The sequence below is a fragment of the Pundamilia nyererei genome, unplaced genomic scaffold (genome assembly GCF_000239375.1).
Source record: "Pundamilia nyererei isolate P.nyererei 1_Seehausen unplaced genomic scaffold, PunNye1.0 scaffold00230, whole genome shotgun sequence".
NCBI lineage: Eukaryota > Metazoa > Chordata > Actinopteri > Cichliformes > Cichlidae > Pundamilia > Pundamilia nyererei.
Window position 1 is genome coordinate 770,730 of NW_005187631.1, and position 17,418 is coordinate 788,147.

The following is a 17,418-nucleotide window of genomic DNA, read 5'->3' on the forward strand; positions in this document are numbered from 1 at the left end:
TTCTTGCATAATTTGCTTTTTTCCGTTAATGATTATGTTGTACTCCTTCATAAAACATTACAGCACTTTGTATCTGCAATCAAAAAGAGACAAATAAATAAATAAACAAAACAATGAGCCCACATGTCATAAAAAGTTGCAATGGATAAAAGCTGTACTATAAATAAAGTAATTTGTGTGTGTATGTGTGTGTATGTGTGGGGTGAGGGAGGGGGGGGGCAGAATTCTTGTGCATCACGGTGGGTGAAATATGGAATGTTTACATACAAAAATTTGCCTTCATTTGGTTTCTTTTGAATTTTGGTCTGAGCAGAGTGTGCACCTACTACAGCATCTAAGAGAAGATTAGTTTATCATCACTAACAAAGGTAAGGCAACCGAGAAATGCTATTAACTACAGTGTGCACTGTTTCTGTCGTGTGCATGTAACGCTGAAAGGCTGTCTTGTGTTTGCAAACACCACTGTGTGGATATCTTTCACTGAGCACTGATTGTTTTCATAAAGGTTGTCATAACTGCTCATGTTAAGCCACTGTGTTGAAATTAGAGGTGACTCTGTACCACCAGTTCAGCTAACCCAGTCTTAAGCATCTAAACTCCCTCACCTAAACACTAAGTTAATAATAAAAACGTATCTGCATGCACTGAGCCCGGCTAAGTAATGTTGTTGTCTAACAGTCACACAGTTAGAGTATACTCTGCTAGAGCACACAGCCCACAGCATCACTGTTTTTATTCTTACTACGGTCTTTTCAAAGGCAGATCGCTCTTCTAAGCTTCTCAGGCTCGGCTTGTTTGTCGTTTCTGACATATGTCCACGTAGGTGACACGGTCACATCTCGTTGTGTTATTAATGACACATTTGTCTTTACACCACGTTAAGCATTTACATGTTAGTTAATGTGGAGCTGTCCATACGTGGAGTTCCAAAGCACCTGTTTGCAAGAGTGAAAGCTGGCTTTAAGATAAGACCACGAGCCTTTGGGCATCAGAAGAGGCAACGTTTTTATAATCTTCAGTTGTGTAATTTTGGGAATTGTGTATAAATTGGAGCCTCAGTTTCCTGTCCTTGGCTGCCAGCAGTGACACCAGATGTGGTCTTCTGCTTCTGTGCATTCAGATATGCTTTTCTGCTTACCTTGTGTGCACCTACAAGTGTTTATTTGAGTTACTGATGCCTTCTTATCAGCTCCAACCAGTCCGCCCATCATGCTTTCACCTCTGACATCTAAAAGAGTGTAACACAGAATGGTCTTTCTTGCTCCTCATCGATCCTTTAACTGTTAAAATCACCAATATGAATCGCCCTATTATCTCTGACAGTAAAGAAGCAAACGCACAGAACCAGGATGGATCCAGCTCGGTTGTTTCCATTCTCCCTGCAACATCCCAACCCCCACCAACACTTTCAGCAGCAACACTGGCAGCACCTTCAGCAACAGCAGCTCTATCCTGTGAGCTCAGCTGCAAGGGTAATTCCATTTGCCCCCCAAACAAGAGCTGCAAAAAGGCAAAGAAATAGTGTAGACTGGCATCCAGGAAAGGAGCAGCATGCTGTGCAGCATCTCCCAGCCCAGGTGGACTCCTTCCAAATCCTCCTGCCAGCTGTCTACCCGCCTCCGCTCCACCTCCAGCCTTTATCGCCTGGCGAGCCCCTGTATAGGCCCTACACCTCTCAACAGTCCTACTGGCTGCCCATGCCCAGCTACAGTTACAAGGCCCAGCCCTACATACAGCTGCCCTTCAGCTCCAGGCCCGGGCACCTCCCACCAATTCTGTGTCCGCAGATCGTGCTGCTCCCTCAGACTCACTGTGCAAACCAGTAAGGGCTCTATTACTGCACATGTTACAATAACTAATACTGGATATGTCTTGATTGTGTCTGACCCCACCATTTGTGCCACAGGGTCTACATAAGTTCGCCCGCAGAGGTGACAACAGCATCACAGAGGACAGAGGTGGATGCAGTGTCAGGAGGTCAGGGGTCAAAGAGCTGTGCAAAAGGTACCTGAACAGCTAAGCTGACCACCAGCTGAAAAAAAATCAAATATGATTGAAATTTAATTAGACTTTTAGCAGAGTAGTGAGAAATAAAAGCGAATAGTTATTGTCCCGTTTTTACTATGTCTGTCTTCACTAACAGAGGACCAGAAGAACAATCCACACAAAGGCAACCCAGGCAATGAAGCCGAACCAGGCAATGAAAGCAACACAGTCAATGAAAGCAAGACTCCCAAAGAAAACATCCCAGCCAGTCTTACAGAGGACTGTTGTTTTCCCGGACCTACAGCCTCTTTAGATGAGGAAGCAGTGAACAAACATTCCATTGACGAATGTTTTAGTCTCCTAGGGCCCTTCTTTGACCAGGTGAGCAGTTGTATTGAAACTGTAAACAGCCTTTTTCAACCAAGTCATCCAGAAGCAGAAAAAAAAAATTTTGTAAGCTGTGTTTGTGTATAGATATTTTACCCTTCGTCTGTTCCAGCTGCTTCCCACTCAGGCTGAAGACCCCAGGGAGGAGGAGCATGGAGAGGCTGGGTACCTGAACATGGAAAACAGTTCCTTCCTGGAGTATATGGATGAGCTGTGCAGAGACGAGGAGTTTGTCAGTAAGGTAAACTGTCCATGCATAACCCTTTCATTATATTTAGAGCAGGAAGACAGCATCACACCAATAAATTATGTGAAGTGTTATATATTTGTTGCCGTTAGCAAGTGTTAAGAAAAAGCTGATGGGGACCTGTGGACCTGTGATTTGAATTACTTGTAATAGCCAGCAGGGGGCGATGCCTCTGTTTGTAAACATTAAATCTGAATGCAATAGTCTGGAAAACAACCTGCTCCTTACTTGATCGGCAGGCTCAATAACCACCGTCCTGATGAGTTCATGGCTCGGTCAATAATTTGAGGATTTACTGCATAAAACACAAAGCTATGTTTTGTATGTTTTGAGGCCCATTGTAGAGAAAAAGAATGATTAAGCAGGTCAGGCTTTAGTGTGAGTGGACAGTTTCCCTCAGATTGTCCACCATCCTCCAGCTGTTCAGGAAAATGTGTAACCTCCCTGTGGTCGGTTAGTGGTTGCTGGAGGTAGCTGGGTGTAGCTAGGAGAATGTGGTCCTAAAAAGGGTCTGGCATGTCTGCAAATACTTGTCGACTAATTGCCGAGTCATAGTGAAGCTTGTAAAAGTGCAGCTGACGAGTGTTTGCAGGCAAGCTGGCGTCTTCCATGAAAAACTACTGACGGAGGAGGTTTGCAACTGGTTAGCTACCACTTGCCAACTAGTTGGTGAATACAGATTTTTACCTAGAGTCCAGTTTTTTTCCTGGATGACCCTGAAGGCCCTTTCACATTGGACGCAGCTTACGCTGCGCTCACCGCTAGCTAAAGCAAAGGACACAAAATTTGTGTCCCGCTGACCACTACGCTCTGCTGGTACTAGATGTGCATGATCCTCGTAATTTCAAAAAATTGTATTTCTCTAACTTTGTATCCCCTACAAGAGTTTGTTTTGTATTATGTTCACATGTTTAATAAAAACATGTTTCACTCATAAAAAAGCTTTGCAACTATACTTGCAGCACATTTTGCTCACAGCACTTCCTGAGTATTAGCCCTTTCTATGATGTTTTGTTGTTCAAACTGTTGCCTTTGCTCTTTGTGCCAGGTGGAGTCCACGGTGAATATCGAAGCCCTCATGCCTCTCCTCTCTGCCAGCCAGGACCTTTTTGAAGAGCAAGAGCAAGAGGTAGCATCCTTTAAATACTGATACAGTACAGTAACAATAATTAAAAAACAAAAACATAAACATTTATTGAAAATGAATGTTTAGGGGATATTTTGTTTGTTCTCTTGCTCTACAGATGATCCTGCAGGAGGAGCTGCCTCCATGTCCTGCAAACAGCGATCATTTCCACGGAGAAACACCTTCGGTATCTTCACAGTCACTCTCTTTGGACGCTCCAGGCTCCCTCTTTGCAAGTAGCCCCAATAGAAACGGACAAAATTCATCCCAGAATGAAGTTGGGATCAGCTGCTCCCCCCTCCTGCTTTCAAACCTTTTACAAGAACCGCCTTCACCCAAAACTCTCAAACAGGAGGTTCAGGCGAGCGAGGAGAACCAGACCAAACCCAAGACCAACATTCTCGAAGCGCTTGCTGCGGTCCTTAAAAGAACACGTGGAACAGAGAAAGACAAGGAGAAGAAAAAACTGCAGAAAAAACAAGGAACCCAGTCATTTAAGAGAAAGCGGAGCCGGGAAACAAAACTAATGAGCACTGCAGAGCAGTTTCTGGAGCCGGCAAAGAAGAAACAGCTCAAGAGTCCCAACGTTGAAGGGATTTTTCGCGACACAATGCCCCAAGTTCAAAAATCACCCGCGTCAAACAACCAAGCCGGCGGGAAGAGAGGACGCTCGGGAGAAAACGCAGGGACGGCAATGGAGCAACTGGAGTAGAGTCCCACAAAAAAAGCAGGAAAGCCAAAAGAAGCTAGGAGCAACAGTTTGAAAGAAAAATAAATGAGTAAGAGAAAAATGATGTTTATTTGTGACAAACACCTCAGGACACTTAACGTCCATTTCCTGCTGCAGTTTGATCTGTTACAGGCGCTTAAGGCGGGAAAACAAACAAGGTTTTGTAAATGAATTCACAGTTTATTGTTAAATGTAAACATGGTTCATTCACACAGAATAAATCTTCCAGAGGATACTTTGTTTTTGCACATGCAATTATCATCATTACTATCATCATCATCATCGTTATCCCTTTAACAACACAAAAGTCACTAAAACACATATGAGTGGAAAGGTTATAAATACAAATGACAGTGACTGTACACGATGAGGATGAAAACAAACAGGAGCTGTCCTCACACCTCAGAGCACCACAGCAGCATCACTCAGACTAACTTTAAACCTCAGAGGTTCTTTTTTTGGCTTTTCTGTGTCGGTGCAGACTAATAGGATATGTAACACTTTTTGAAACATAAGAGCTGGAAAAAAAGACTTAAAAGCTGAAAATACAATCTTTAGCTGTTTCTGTTGTTTCTATCTGGCCCCGCCATCGTGCACTCTGGGGAAACACAAAGAAGGTCCAATTACAGAGAGGAGATCATCATTCGGACTTCTTGTCCTCATTAACGGAGCTGTTCAGGAGGCTTCTGTTGTTGTTCACAGACGTCCCGTTGGCGGATGGCAGTCTCTTGGACTGCAGGATCTCCTTTGTCACTTTCTGATATATCGGGTGGGTTGTCAACACGAGCAGCAAGCTCTCTATGGAAATGTGAAGACATTTTAGCTCCTCCCATCCCCCTCAGTTTAGTTTAACACAGCACAAGGCACCACAGCTCAGTGAAGACCAAGCTCAGGTTAAACACATGTAGCCTCTAGGTTTGATGATTATTTTTTCTGATAGAAATTTGTAGTATAAAATATAAAGTTACTAATAAACTAGACAAAACTGGCTTTTCAGTCGGCTGATGCAGAGGCCCAGATCCCCAGGCTCGGGGAGCAAAGAGGTTATTTTAATCACTGCCAACAGTAAATAAGTACAAAGACCCTGAGCTGAGTAAAAGAGCTGTCACATTAAACTGAGGACTTCATCAAAGAAGCCCACAAACATGGTCCTGCAGGCTAGCTATGTGTTTATGCTCCTGTGTTAATGCAGCTAGTTTATTATTTACAGACGTAACTCTCTGCTGGTGGATGTGATGGCCCTCGTGGGTTCTTAATCCTTTGAGTTATCTTCCTTCCAGCCTTGTGTTTCATGTAGTGTTGCACATCAAATGTCGGCGTGCATTATTCCCATTGGAAACACGAAATTCAGTTGGAAATTCAGCCTCAATATTCCAGTTTGTGGTTTCAAAGTTTTTGTTATCCCGTGTTTTTCTGACACGATTAGTTGTTAGTGAGTCCAAACTCTTGTTTGGTCCTAAGCTCAAACACCGCAGCATCACCTAGAGTTCAAAGCGTTCTTACTGAGGGATTTCTAATAAGCTAAAACGTGCAGCTCTGCTGTTACTTCACACATAAATGACAACAGGAAATAAACAGCAGCTATATTTGTGGGATTATTGAAGTTGGGCTAGCTGGGATATAACAGTGCACTGCCTGGTGGCTAGCTACAGGCTATGGTTAGGGTAATATAAACACATTAGCACAGTGAAGCTGGAGCATGAGCGTTTTCCACTCAATAAAAATCAATGTGAAGGTCCCTGATGGGCAGAGACAAATGAAATCATATGGCAAACAGTCAGGAGAACAGCTGAGAGGATCGATCCACAACGCAAGGTTAGTAATTAATATGCTGCTGTGTGCTTTGTATTACTGGCTATCAAAACGTCCTGATCCTCTGCTTCATGTAGCCACTGAAATCTTAGGCCGACTCAGAGTGATTCTTTTATGGGGCACTCACTTCTGTGTCTGGTGACCCGTGAACCTTGTAAGCCTTTAAACACTGAGCTTAAAGATGTGCTGCACATAAACGGTGCTAATAAACAGCCAGAGAAGCCCACAGTGACCACTGATTATTTTTAGGGGCTTGTTTAAATAAAATAAAACACAATACACTACAACACGTTAAAGCAGATATTAGCCTCAACCAAGCAAGGTCGATGCTTCATCACTTGACAAGCGGCTAAAACTTCCTGTGTCTGCACCCTTTTCGCTAATCCTCACACTCACCACGAGTTTGTAGTTTGTATGCAACAACGCTAACACGCAGCTCTATAATCTCCAGCGGCTGCGCAGCGATGTGCCGTCAGCAGCTGCTTCGCCGTTTGACTCTCACCTTCAGTGAGCTGCTCCTGGTCCTCGGTGGCAGTGTCGTAGAGCTCCTCGGTGCTCTGCTGAGGAACACCCAGCAGTGCTCCCATGAGCTCGGTCAGCTCCTCTTTAGTCAGACTGCCTCTGCCCTCTCTGTCGAACGCCTGCAACACAAGACGGCTGTGTCATCACCGACAAAAACAAGAGGTCTGCTCGAAATATGAATCTAAGAGAGCAGAACTTACAGCGAAAGCAGAGTGAAACAGAGAGATCTCGTCCACATGTCCGATAAGGGCTGCCATATTGAAGTAGATGTGTCTGAGGTCCACAGTGTCATCCTGAAACAAAACAAGCACACAAAAACACGTTCTCTGTCACCTGAGCTTTTATTCTGGTGGCCTTTCTTCTGCTCTGCTTCCTTCAGCAAACTCATATGCTACTGAATAAACTGACAAGCCTCAAAAATCAAAACATCTGGAACATCTGTGGCTGAGGAAGAGCTTGGCTGGCTCTAACAATAAGAGTACCTTAGAGTAGAGGCTGCAGATGTGGATGGCTGTCTTTTTGTTAAGCCCGAGAATGGAGGCGAGCTCCTCTGCGTTGGCCTTTGTGCCCTCGGCTCCTGAGCGACACCTGTCAATCATCCTGTCCAACGCTGCCTCTACATCACGTGGGCCCAGACTGATAGGAGAGGAGGACAAAGACCACAGTGTGAGGAGAGGATGAGGAGGAGTTTCTCACATGATAAATAAACCAGATTTAGTAAAAGGTAAATCCAAACGGGCTCTCACCCTTTTCTGTATAGAAGTGTCATTGCTTCTTTCCCAGGAGACTCAAGCGGGACAGAGAGGTCATTCAGCTTACTGACTGGAATCCGGCCTGCCATCACGTAGTCTGAGGCAGGGACTCCCAGAGCGCTAACATACAGAAGAAAAAGCAAACAGATTACAACAACTGACACAAAGTCAAACAAAGATTTCCCTTTAATCTGCCTGAAGAGTCCTTTCAGGTCTGGAGTGATTCTATTTGAATTACTGGATGATTCTGTTATTATTCTAACATTTTCTTCTTTCTAAATGGAAACACTGGCTGTGAGCTCTGTTAGGATCAATGTGACTCCAAAGTGCAGTTTACACATACACCAACAAAAACAACTAATGTAGATATTTATTCTTCCTACACCGAAGTCATTATACAAATATTTGGTCCCTGAGATACCAGAAAAACCAACAGCAGGTGCCTTTCAGCAAGCCTTTTTTATTTAAAACAGCTAAAGCTAGTTTGAGTTTCATTTCAGAATGATAATGAGACATCTTTAACGACAGTACACTTATAAAAACACAACATCCAAAACTCTTATGAGGCGATCAATGAGCCTTAACTGGCTGTAATCAGGTGGATTCATCTTATCTAAAGCACAATACTGCTAAAACAGCTGAGTGTGACATGTCAGGGTCTCAGATGAAGGCCCAGCTAAGCCGCACAGTCCTGCAGGACACTGGATGCAGAAAATAGGCAGTTTTTGTCATGTGTTCAGTGGTTTCTGTGATTCCTTTTAGTTTGGAGGGTCACACGTTTTAGTTCGGCATGGCTGATAGCAGACGGCAGTTTCCAGAAGCAAGTACTGATACACTCAGGCGAACGAGTGAGTCATAATAAAAGCAGCTGTGTGACGTGGGTCTCACCTCGCCATGACTTTCTGAACGTTGCCTGCAAACAGTCTGGAGTTCTTCTTCTCCTCCTCGGACGGAGTGTAAACCGGCAGGAACTGCAGCACAATAAACAGGCAAACATTGATTTGTGTGTTTACAGCATCTAGACGACAGTAACAGCTCAATAGGGAGGCAGGCACACGAATCAACACAAACGCACGCAGAGGATCTCGTCTGCAGACACGTGCGCTGTCAAAGCAACTCTAAAAACTGAAGACGTAATCTCTGCCACACCCTCCACTGCTGATATCACCTGCGCCAAACGCACATTGTGTACACCTTTACATCATCAGATGTGCTGATAACGTCTAATGATTGATAACAAGCGTGGTGGTTAACCTCGGTGAGCTCTTACCTCAATAGTGATGTTGGTGTACGGCTGTGAAAGCGTGTGAAACAGCACCTGAAACCTAACGAGACAAAAACAGGAAGATATTGGTTATTTTTTCCAAAATCCACACATCCATCTATTTTCTTCCACTTATACAACTTTCAGCCCTAAGAAGTAATTCATTGTAATATATGTGACTCATTATTGCATATTTTTCTTAAATAAACTGATTGCTGATGCTAAAAAAGGGACCTGTGCAAAAACCTGTGCTTACATTCAGTCTCAGATTTAACTGTCTGAACTGTCTGTTAAATTCATTCTTTTTTAAGTAGCCCTCTGTATAGCTAACCATTCAGGATTTATAACACTGATGCAAAGCTAATAAGCTAATACTCACTTTCTGTGTATTAGTTAAAACTCATGAGCAGCATTTCTCAGGCCCATGAGCAAATTCAGAAAGTAAAAGAGTTTTAAAAAAAAGGTCCAAAGTCCAGGAGGCTTCCAGCTGATTCCTTGTGCTGCCTCAAAATGTCAAACACACAGATTCTGAGCTGGAGAAGTGAGCAGACTCACCAGTTGCTTCCTTTGTATGTCCAGCGAATAGTATCCTGAGGGAGAGTCAGAGAAAAGCTTGCATTAAACTGTTTAGCATCAGTCTGAGTGACGCATTTTCTCACAGCATGTATGACTTTAACAGTATTTCATTTCCCCCGTTTGCACACGCTGACAGGACCCAGCGTGTGCAAACGCCACAGTGTGTTTAAATGGTGCCTGGCACCACAAACAGTTTCCTTTTAGAAGGCCTCACAAGTACTTGTCAGTCAGTGACTATATCAAAGACTCCCACATGACATTAATAATGCTGATTTGGCTCTCTCAGTCTAAGATTAACTCTCCTTCAGTATTAAGATTATCACTACGATTGTCTTCATTCTGTTTTGTTGTTTTGTTTTATTATGTAACTTTACTGTCCTCCTCTGTGTAAGGACCTCTGGTCAGCCTGTACTCTGATGTGTCTGCAGAGCAGTTTAGTTTCATCGCTCTGACAAAGAAACTCTCTTGGATACTTAGAGGTCAGGAGGTAGAGCCAGAGAAAGCCATATGAAGGGCAGTGTTTCGATCCTCTGCTCCCCCAGTCTGCATGTTTACTTATCCATGGGGGAGCTACTGAACCCAAAAAAGGGCTTATATGAATCTCTTTGACCAGGTGAACAATGCATATAGTAGAAAGTGCTCAAAGTGATTGCTCCAGTGTGTTCATCTTCCTTTTAGCAGGACTATTTCAAAAGTTATTGGTGGTGGGCTTGGCAGCCTACATCCACCCCAGCTCCTCCTTTTCCCTCTGTGCTGTATTTGGCCTAAAATCACATCAGCTCACAGACGCCTGCTCTGTGACTCTTTCGCTGTGCTAGCTGAACAGCTGCAGATAGATGTAACCTTTTGACTGCAGCCATCTCGGCTAAAATAACTCACAAACCCTGCCTGGTACTGGGAGGAAAAATTACATTTCTGGTCTTCGCCTCCTGTCAAACTAGACTCGTATGTACGTCGCTGCAGAGGATGCTGTTATGGAACGAGATGCATGTAGTTGGCGGCGCTATCGCAGCGTGAATGTGATCAACTAACCTTCAGGCTTAAGTTACAACCTTTCATTTTGACTAATTTCTTAAAATGTTGTTATTACCATATAACCTGCCTTTCCATTAAACTGCTGCTCGTCACTCATCAGTGTCACGGCTGAGCAAACATCCTGATCTCTTACAGAACTATGCATCTCTTTAAGCAGAGACCAAGACCAGGAAATATTCACCGACAGATAAGCATTACTTAATGGAGTCAGTAGGATGTTATTAATATGCCAAATCATGACAGCCTAAGGTGCGAGGCTTAAGCAGCTGCAGATAAATGTCTTTATTTGCAGCAGGTTTAACTGCATTCATTCAGATTAACTACAGGCAGCAAAACAAGTGAAAGCTTGCCTGAAAAACCCACCCCCAAATCAACACATAACTCTACTGGCAGGAAACTAAATGTTGCCTCTGCATTGTCGTACAATTACAATTTATTACATTTCATGTCATGGAGGTTTTGTCCTCGTCGTAATTGACAAAAAAGTTTGGTTTCATTCACAAAAAGCTGCTGTGTTGCTGATAACTAGCAGATCAAGCTGCTGCTTTAATGATTTTACTCACCAGCTCGTTGGGGTAATGCAACACGACGGGCTGGACGGGGACGCCGGGAACGAAAGCACCTGATGTGACAGAGACGCAGAAATAAGACAGAACTCCTCACTCACTTCTCAATCTTTGATTCCTCCTATTACGTCGAGTGCTCAGCGCCTGAGACACGGAGTGAGAGGAGTCGAAGCTCAAAGCATGTAACACGATTAGATATGCTTTTAACCTCCATGTATTTGTTCTTTTACAACCCAAATCTGCTGCTTAAGATCTCAGAAACAGTGTTTTTAACTTTTTTTTAATCATTATTATTATTAGGTTTAGTTTTTAATGAAACATGGCATCACGTGAGATTTTATTTATGTTTTAGGGGGTTTTCTTTGTCTCTGTGTGTAGATTGAACTCACCAGTCTTGAATCTGAGCAGACAGCAGCCATTAGTTGTGGTTCCTTCAGGAAACATCAGTATCTATGCAGGTATGAAGAAAGGGCAGTTTCAGTCTTTATACTTGAATATATTAATGATCCCTTTTAGCAGAAAGACGACATAACCCACAAGAGTATCGAGTGACACAAAAACATCTCACCTGAGGCCAGGATCCATCGGAGGTGACCCTCTTGTTTAGCTCTGAGACGGCTTCTTTCCTGGAGTCAGGATCCCTCCTGCTCACAAGAACAGACTGATTGCACTCCAGCAGAGCTGAAACATTTAAAAAAATCCCAGAAATCTAATCAGGAACTATTAGAGCAGATAGAGCAGATTAGAAGCTAGAGGAGTGAAGCTCCTGATCTTGTCACTGGATCATCTTCATTTTTGACTTTAGATATTACTACACAGTACGTGGGCATCCTGTCTATACTGCAAACGCAAGCTAGACCTCAATAAATGACTAAAGTGACAGCTCAGCCTGTAAAATGTGAACTGTGTCTCAGTCAGCAAAACAAAGAAACACCAACAGCTCCCATCAGGATACTTTAAAAAGAAACTCTTTAGCGATCCAACAGGTGCTTCCAGGTGTATAAACAATGGCAAAGTAAACAAATTCCATCTCTCTCTTCACCTCCTATGACCGGCAGGTTTATGTTTTCCGACCGCGACACAACTGACGGCACCCCGGCTGGAAACATGATCACCATGTCCAAGAAGCTGCTGTGGGGCGCCACTACCAGGATCGGCGCCTCCTTCACATCCGCCTTACGACCTTTCACCTTAACCCAATGGAAGCCCACGCAGAAGAACACTGCACGGCCCAGCAGCCACAGGATCGGGTGGAACAACCAGCGGCGCCAGCCTGATAAGGGTTTGGAGCGTTCCTCCTGAGACAGGCCAGCCAATCTCGGCAGAGCGACGATCCAAGCAGCGATTAACAAGATCCACGCCAGGAAGACCCGTATGGGGAGCAGGGTGCAGCCCAGGATTATGCCCTGCAGGATCAGATGGGTAAAATTAGAGTTGTTTAAACATAATGCAGGGGTCCCATCAAGTGAAACACATCATCATGACTTTCATTCATTTTTAAGAAAAATAATTCTTAAAAAACACACAATTGATGAAAAAAAACGCATATTAAAGCTTTAGTTCTCGTTTGTATGCGTAATAGTATGTTAGCATGATTAGAAGACCAAAATATAGATGATCTGGGTACAAGCAACTACAGTGAACTCCTCCGTGTCAAGGTTCAAACGAACTTTTCAAAGAAAATCCAAACAAACATCTGGTTTACAGATGTGTAATATTTATATACTCTGTACAGAAACACTATGATTTGGATTTATAATCTCTATAGCAAAACAGAGATGCCTCATTACGGAAGAACTGAGTTTTAAAAAAGTAGATGTGAGTTTGTATGTTAGCAGGTTAATGTGACTTGGTGTATAACCCATTATAAAAGGTCTATAAGGCTCGATAAGTGGCATGGGTAGATCTGACCATGAAAAACCTGACAAAAGATTTAACGTCTGACCTTCACTACATCATTGGCCTTAAGAAAAGTCACCAACATACAGTCTGAGAACAGACCTAAAAGTTAAATAGTTTCACCCCATCCCTGAATCAAAGCATTTACCTCTAATATAACCTTTAAATTCCTAGAGACACACTTCTCTAAAATCACTAATGGAGCATTTTCCTCAGCCTTATTTCATCTGTTCAGTTTGTTTAGTTTTTAATCTATTTACAGCAAAAATATGTAAAAATTGGTTGATGATTTAGGTTATATCAAGTTATACATTCAGAGAAAAAGGTCAGAATAGAAGTTTTTAGATATTTTTCCCAATTTTAAGTAATTACTATTGGGTCCTTATACTTATTAAGTAATTAACTAATTTTATTTGCTAAATTTGATTACTAATTACAGTAAAAGCGTGGGAAAATCAGGTTACATTAATTGAGAAATTCATACCAAAATTTACAGAGGAAATAACAAAAAAGGACCAGAAAAGGAGATTTTTACATACTTTTTCTAATAATAGTAGATAATTTTCCTCAATAAATAAATATCCATCTAACATTCCCGTTTCATTTACTCACTTTGATTATTTAATTGGATTTTGATATGTTTTAAGTTAATTTTAAGCAGAAATATGTGGGAAACTGAGCTTTTAAAACAAAATAAAACAGGCGATCACATCTGGTAGCATAAATTAGCATTTTGCGGATTACCTTTATAACCTCCAAAAACCGGAGACAAACCCAGAGTTAGCAAGGGTCCCTGGTTAAGCAGAAGATTAACTGTTTCAAGCAGGGCAGTAGGTCTGCCTGACATCCTGCCCTACTTCCAAGCATAAAATCAATACATGTAATGAGTACCTTGATCCACTGCGCCTTGGTCAGCTTCAGCTCATGAATGAAAGGGTTGGGGTACTCCTGTGTAGCAGCCCTGCTGCTCCGGCTCTCCATGGCGAACTAGCAAAAAAAAACAAGTTTTACTAACTATAAAAAGTTCAAAAAGTGATTCAGGCTCCTTTGCTGCTGAAAGTTTATCTAAAAATGCCAGAGGAAAGAAAAAAGAAAGGGAAAAACTGGTCAGGGTGCGCTCATTGCTCAGCACCTCTCTTTTTTCGGAAAAGTGTCCTGGCAGTTTGGAGTTTGAAAACCTGAGTGTTAGCTGATGCTAGCTCGGACACCCTTAGAAACAAAGATAAGCTAGCAGAAACCACGAATTTTTCAGTTTCTACTGTCCTCATGGCCAAACCGCACACATACTAAAGAATTTATACCCTCTGTTTGTTACTTCATCACCTGTCCCGCCCCTTTACAAGTCGCTCAGCCCACGCCACCCAGCCCTGAAGTCAAAGCGCTGGGTGAGAGGTAAACTTTACCTAGGTGAAGGTACAGAAGCTCACTTACACCAGGGAACAGTTACAAATTACACTTTAAAATGTCATTTTAATTTCATAGAAGTCCCAAATACCCATTATATGCATCTCAGCCTGTCAAATATCATATTAGCTCTGTATATAACACACGGACCATACAGGTTTTGGCTGCAATTTAGTTTGGAGCCACCAGGAGGTGCTAGAGAGATAGTTACTTACTCTGAATGAGGTGGCTGAGTTAAATTAAAATATAATTTAATTTATAATTAAACTAAAATATTCATTCAAATGAGTTTCTATATTTAAAAAACAGAACACATTTTATTTTAGTTTTAACACAGCATTGACAGTGTGTTCAAATGCTTGAGTTAAACTTTTATGCTGACTGGTTTTATAAACCCACCTTCCATTGGCTATATGTTATTAAGGAACAGTTTTCTCCATTTCTATTTGGGATTGTACTTTTTCAAGTTTTACTACCGTCAGGCTAGTAGTTAGTGGGTAAAAAATTAAAAACTGGTAATCTAACAGCAACCAAAGCTATACTCTTATTTGCAACCAATCAGCAACCTCCACGAACCACTTTTATCCAGTTTTTCCTTATACATTTTCCCCTAGAAACTGGTGGTTGTATCATACCCAATATGAAAGACAACTCTCGAATATGATGTGACGCATTAACAAAAGATTTTTGTAGCCACAATAAGGCATCCACTGGTCTTGGACTCAGTTTGACGCCTGAGTGTTAGCATGTTAGCTGCCGTACTGTCGATTTTTGCAGCCAGAAGTTACTATATTTGAGTGTCATTAGTCATCAACACTAGCAAACTACATTCATAAATGTGCTCAGAAGGGAAACCAGATGTCACCAAACTAAATGTGAGGCAAACACTGTGTATGTGGTGCAATTCTGAGAGTTAGCCTGAATATTATTTCAGTTATTTTGGCTGCACCTCTGCTCTTCTTTGGGTTTCAGTTTGGAAGCGTAGATAAATTGGCAAACCTTTTTTGAGCCATATCAGAAAATTTTTTAGTAATTTTATGCAGTTTTGGGACACACATATAAGGCTAGCAAAAACAGACAAACCCATAGTACTGCTTTATTTTCTTTATGGTAATTCCCATCATATTCATCAAAATCTACAAAACGGGGGCGACCGTGGCTCAGGGGGTTGGGAAGAGTATCTGTAACCGGAAGGTTGCCGGTTTGATCCCCGGGCTCTCTGTCCTGGTCGTTGTGTCCTTGGGCAAGACATCCTCTCTGGATTACTGTCCCTGCGTTAAAGGCCCTCCTTTCACCCTCATTTCATGAATCTACAACTCGTTTGCTTCTGCCTCATCACTCAACAAAATATTCTCCTAAACTCTTGGAGATCATCAGGATGTTGTTTGGTAACTATGAGACAAGCATTTGTGTTCTTCTTGGTCAGCAGTGGGTTTCCTCCTTGGACTCTCCCATTTCTTTCCAGTCTCTTTTTTATTAGTCAGTCGTGAACTCTGACCTTAACTCAGGTTTTTACATGTTGTTCTGGGGTCTTTTGTGACGTCCCGAAGTTTTAGTAGCTCGGTCACTTCTTAGTGTTCTCCATTTGTGGATGACTGTGAAGTCCCAAAACCTTCGAAGTGGCTTTATAACCTTTTCCAGACTGACAGATGTCAGTGACTTTGTTTGTTAGCTGTTTAAGATCTTTTAGCCAGCCTTACTTTGTCACACAGCTCCTAATAATGGCTGGGCGTGCCTACTGGGCAGCTTTAAAAACAACTTTTTACTTGGTTTATCTTTGTCTAATATTAAAATCTGTCTGAAATTTGTCTAAAAATTTGTGAAAAATGTAGGTGTGACAAATGTGCAAAAAAAAAAAAAACAAACCCTCAGAAATCAGAAAGTGGGCAAATAATTTTTCACAGCTCTGTCTTTTGTTGCACACGTACACTCTTTATAGACGCAATTTGCTATCAGCTGTTGATAGCAATGAGTTGATAAATCTGCACTCGACTGTGTCATCCAGATAAGGTGACTTCTGGCTCCAAAACCCCCAAATGGCAGATGCCAAGACACCAAAGTTGAGGCTTCAAAATGAAGAGATTAGATCCAAAAATCAAGTCACAGCAGCTATGTCCATGTTTTATGCCCTCTGTGGAATACAGAGGGCACTGGATCACGGTAACAGCTAATTTAGAGCTCTGCAGTGAGTCTTGGTGGATCCTACAAACCAACTTATGTATTGATCCAGCTTGTGTTAATTACCGCATGGTTGTGTCCCAATGTGTTACACGTGGTACCCGACAGTAGAAACAAATACAATGCTGCAACTTTCTTGTTGATGTGCATCTCTATGGAGATATAACTGCACAGAGAACACAATCACATGGTAAATAACACAAAACCCAACACACAATACCATAAATGTGGCCAATAAAGCGTTTTCAGAGGGGTTGCATTGCGGCCCCGACACTGACTGGGATAAACAAACACAACTCCTGATCATCACTGCCTGATCAGTGCTGCAAAGCAGACATACAGTAGATCATAAAAAATGTGACATGTTCCTGATTCTCTTCCTGAAACGAGACCCGGTGTGCTCCCCAAAGCCTTCCCTCGAACAGATACTAGTTTGGTTTTTCACAGAAACAGGATCAAAGACTGTCCTGATTCTCTCCCTGTTCCACTGAGTCATTGATTTTAGAACGAGTTTTAATGTTTTATTTGTCTCACTCTGTCCCGTTTCCCTTTGTTCCTTTACAGCCTCTCGCCACCATTCCTCTCCTCGTGTCTCACAGTCAAACTCTTTAGACACTTTCCTCATGTCCTACTTTCCAGCTTTTTGAACTTTGCCTTTTGCGTGCCCTCTGCACTAATTGTTCACTACGCTGGCTGATCATTTGTCTGAGGCCTTTAGCCTTCGGCGCAGAGACGTATTTATATAAGATTTGCCAGTTACGACTTGTAGGTTAAAAGTCGGTTAACGTTTAGCTTTCTAATTTTTCACCTTTAACCTTTGAACGTGAATAATTAGGCGCTAAGAAGCAGAGAGAGCTAGATCAAAGTATGCTCCAAATTAACCTGCGGATATATAAAATTGAAGAAATTGAAGTATAAAACAGGTCAAATGTTC

General features: G+C 42.3%; 2 protein-coding genes across 3 annotated transcripts; one reads left to right on the forward strand and one right to left on the reverse strand.

Moving 5' to 3' along the window:
- The first annotated feature begins 283 nt into the window (after window positions 1–283).
- LOC102213808 (uncharacterized) lies at window positions 284–4,531 on the forward strand. Its single transcript, XM_005748814.1, has 7 exons — window positions 284–368; window positions 1,324–1,822; window positions 1,907–2,004; window positions 2,144–2,367; window positions 2,486–2,614; window positions 3,669–3,749; window positions 3,865–4,531. The coding sequence occupies exons 2-7, from the start codon at window positions 1,350–1,352 to the stop codon at window positions 4,456–4,458; spliced, it is 1,599 nt and encodes a 532-aa protein (XP_005748871.1). The 5' UTR covers window positions 284–368; window positions 1,324–1,349; the 3' UTR covers window positions 4,459–4,531.
- Window positions 4,532–4,749: 218 nt separating this feature from the next.
- On the reverse strand, window positions 4,750–14,288 carry LOC102214103 (lysophospholipid acyltransferase LPCAT4-like). Of its 2 annotated transcripts, XM_005748815.2 has the most exons (14): window positions 14,226–14,288; window positions 13,794–13,889; window positions 12,046–12,409; window positions 11,572–11,684; window positions 11,393–11,453; window positions 11,001–11,059; window positions 9,382–9,416; window positions 8,833–8,887; window positions 8,451–8,533; window positions 7,557–7,682; window positions 7,293–7,446; window positions 7,011–7,103; window positions 6,791–6,929; window positions 5,025–5,274 (listed from the first exon to the last, which is right to left on the reverse strand). In XM_005748815.2, exons 2-14 carry the CDS (start codon window positions 13,881–13,883, stop codon window positions 5,117–5,119), a joined length of 1,530 nt encoding a protein of 509 aa, XP_005748872.1. In that variant the 5' UTR covers window positions 13,884–13,889; window positions 14,226–14,288; the 3' UTR covers window positions 5,025–5,116. The 2 variants fall into 2 exon arrangements, with proteins under 2 accessions (XP_005748873.1, XP_005748872.1); XM_005748816.1 differs by lacking the exon at window positions 14,226–14,288 and having other exon boundaries at window positions 4,750–5,074; window positions 13,794–14,188.
- Between the last annotated feature and the right edge of the window lie 3,130 nt (window positions 14,289–17,418).

Bases quoted from the DNA above. Each gene is read 5' to 3' on its own strand.
- LOC102214103 (XM_005748815.2), bottom strand. From the start codon at position 13,883: ATGGAGAGCCGGAGCAGCAGGGCTGCTACACAGGAGTACCCCAACCCT. The intron at 11,454-11,571 runs GTGAGATGTTTT...ATACCTGCATAG, and splicing joins CCGATGGATCCTGGCCTCAG to ATACTGATGTTTCCTGAAGG. The intron at 7,683-8,450 runs GTGAGACCCACG...TCTGTATGTTAG, and splicing joins GTTCAGAAAGTCATGGCGAG to CGCTCTGGGAGTCCCTGCCT.
- LOC102213808 (XM_005748814.1), top strand. From the start codon at position 1,350: ATGGATCCAGCTCGGTTGTTTCCATTCTCCCTGCAACATCCCAACCCC. The intron at 1,823-1,906 runs GTAAGGGCTCTA...TTTGTGCCACAG, and splicing joins CAGACTCACTGTGCAAACCA to GGTCTACATAAGTTCGCCCG. The intron at 2,005-2,143 runs GTACCTGAACAG...CTTCACTAACAG, and splicing joins GTCAAAGAGCTGTGCAAAAG to AGGACCAGAAGAACAATCCA.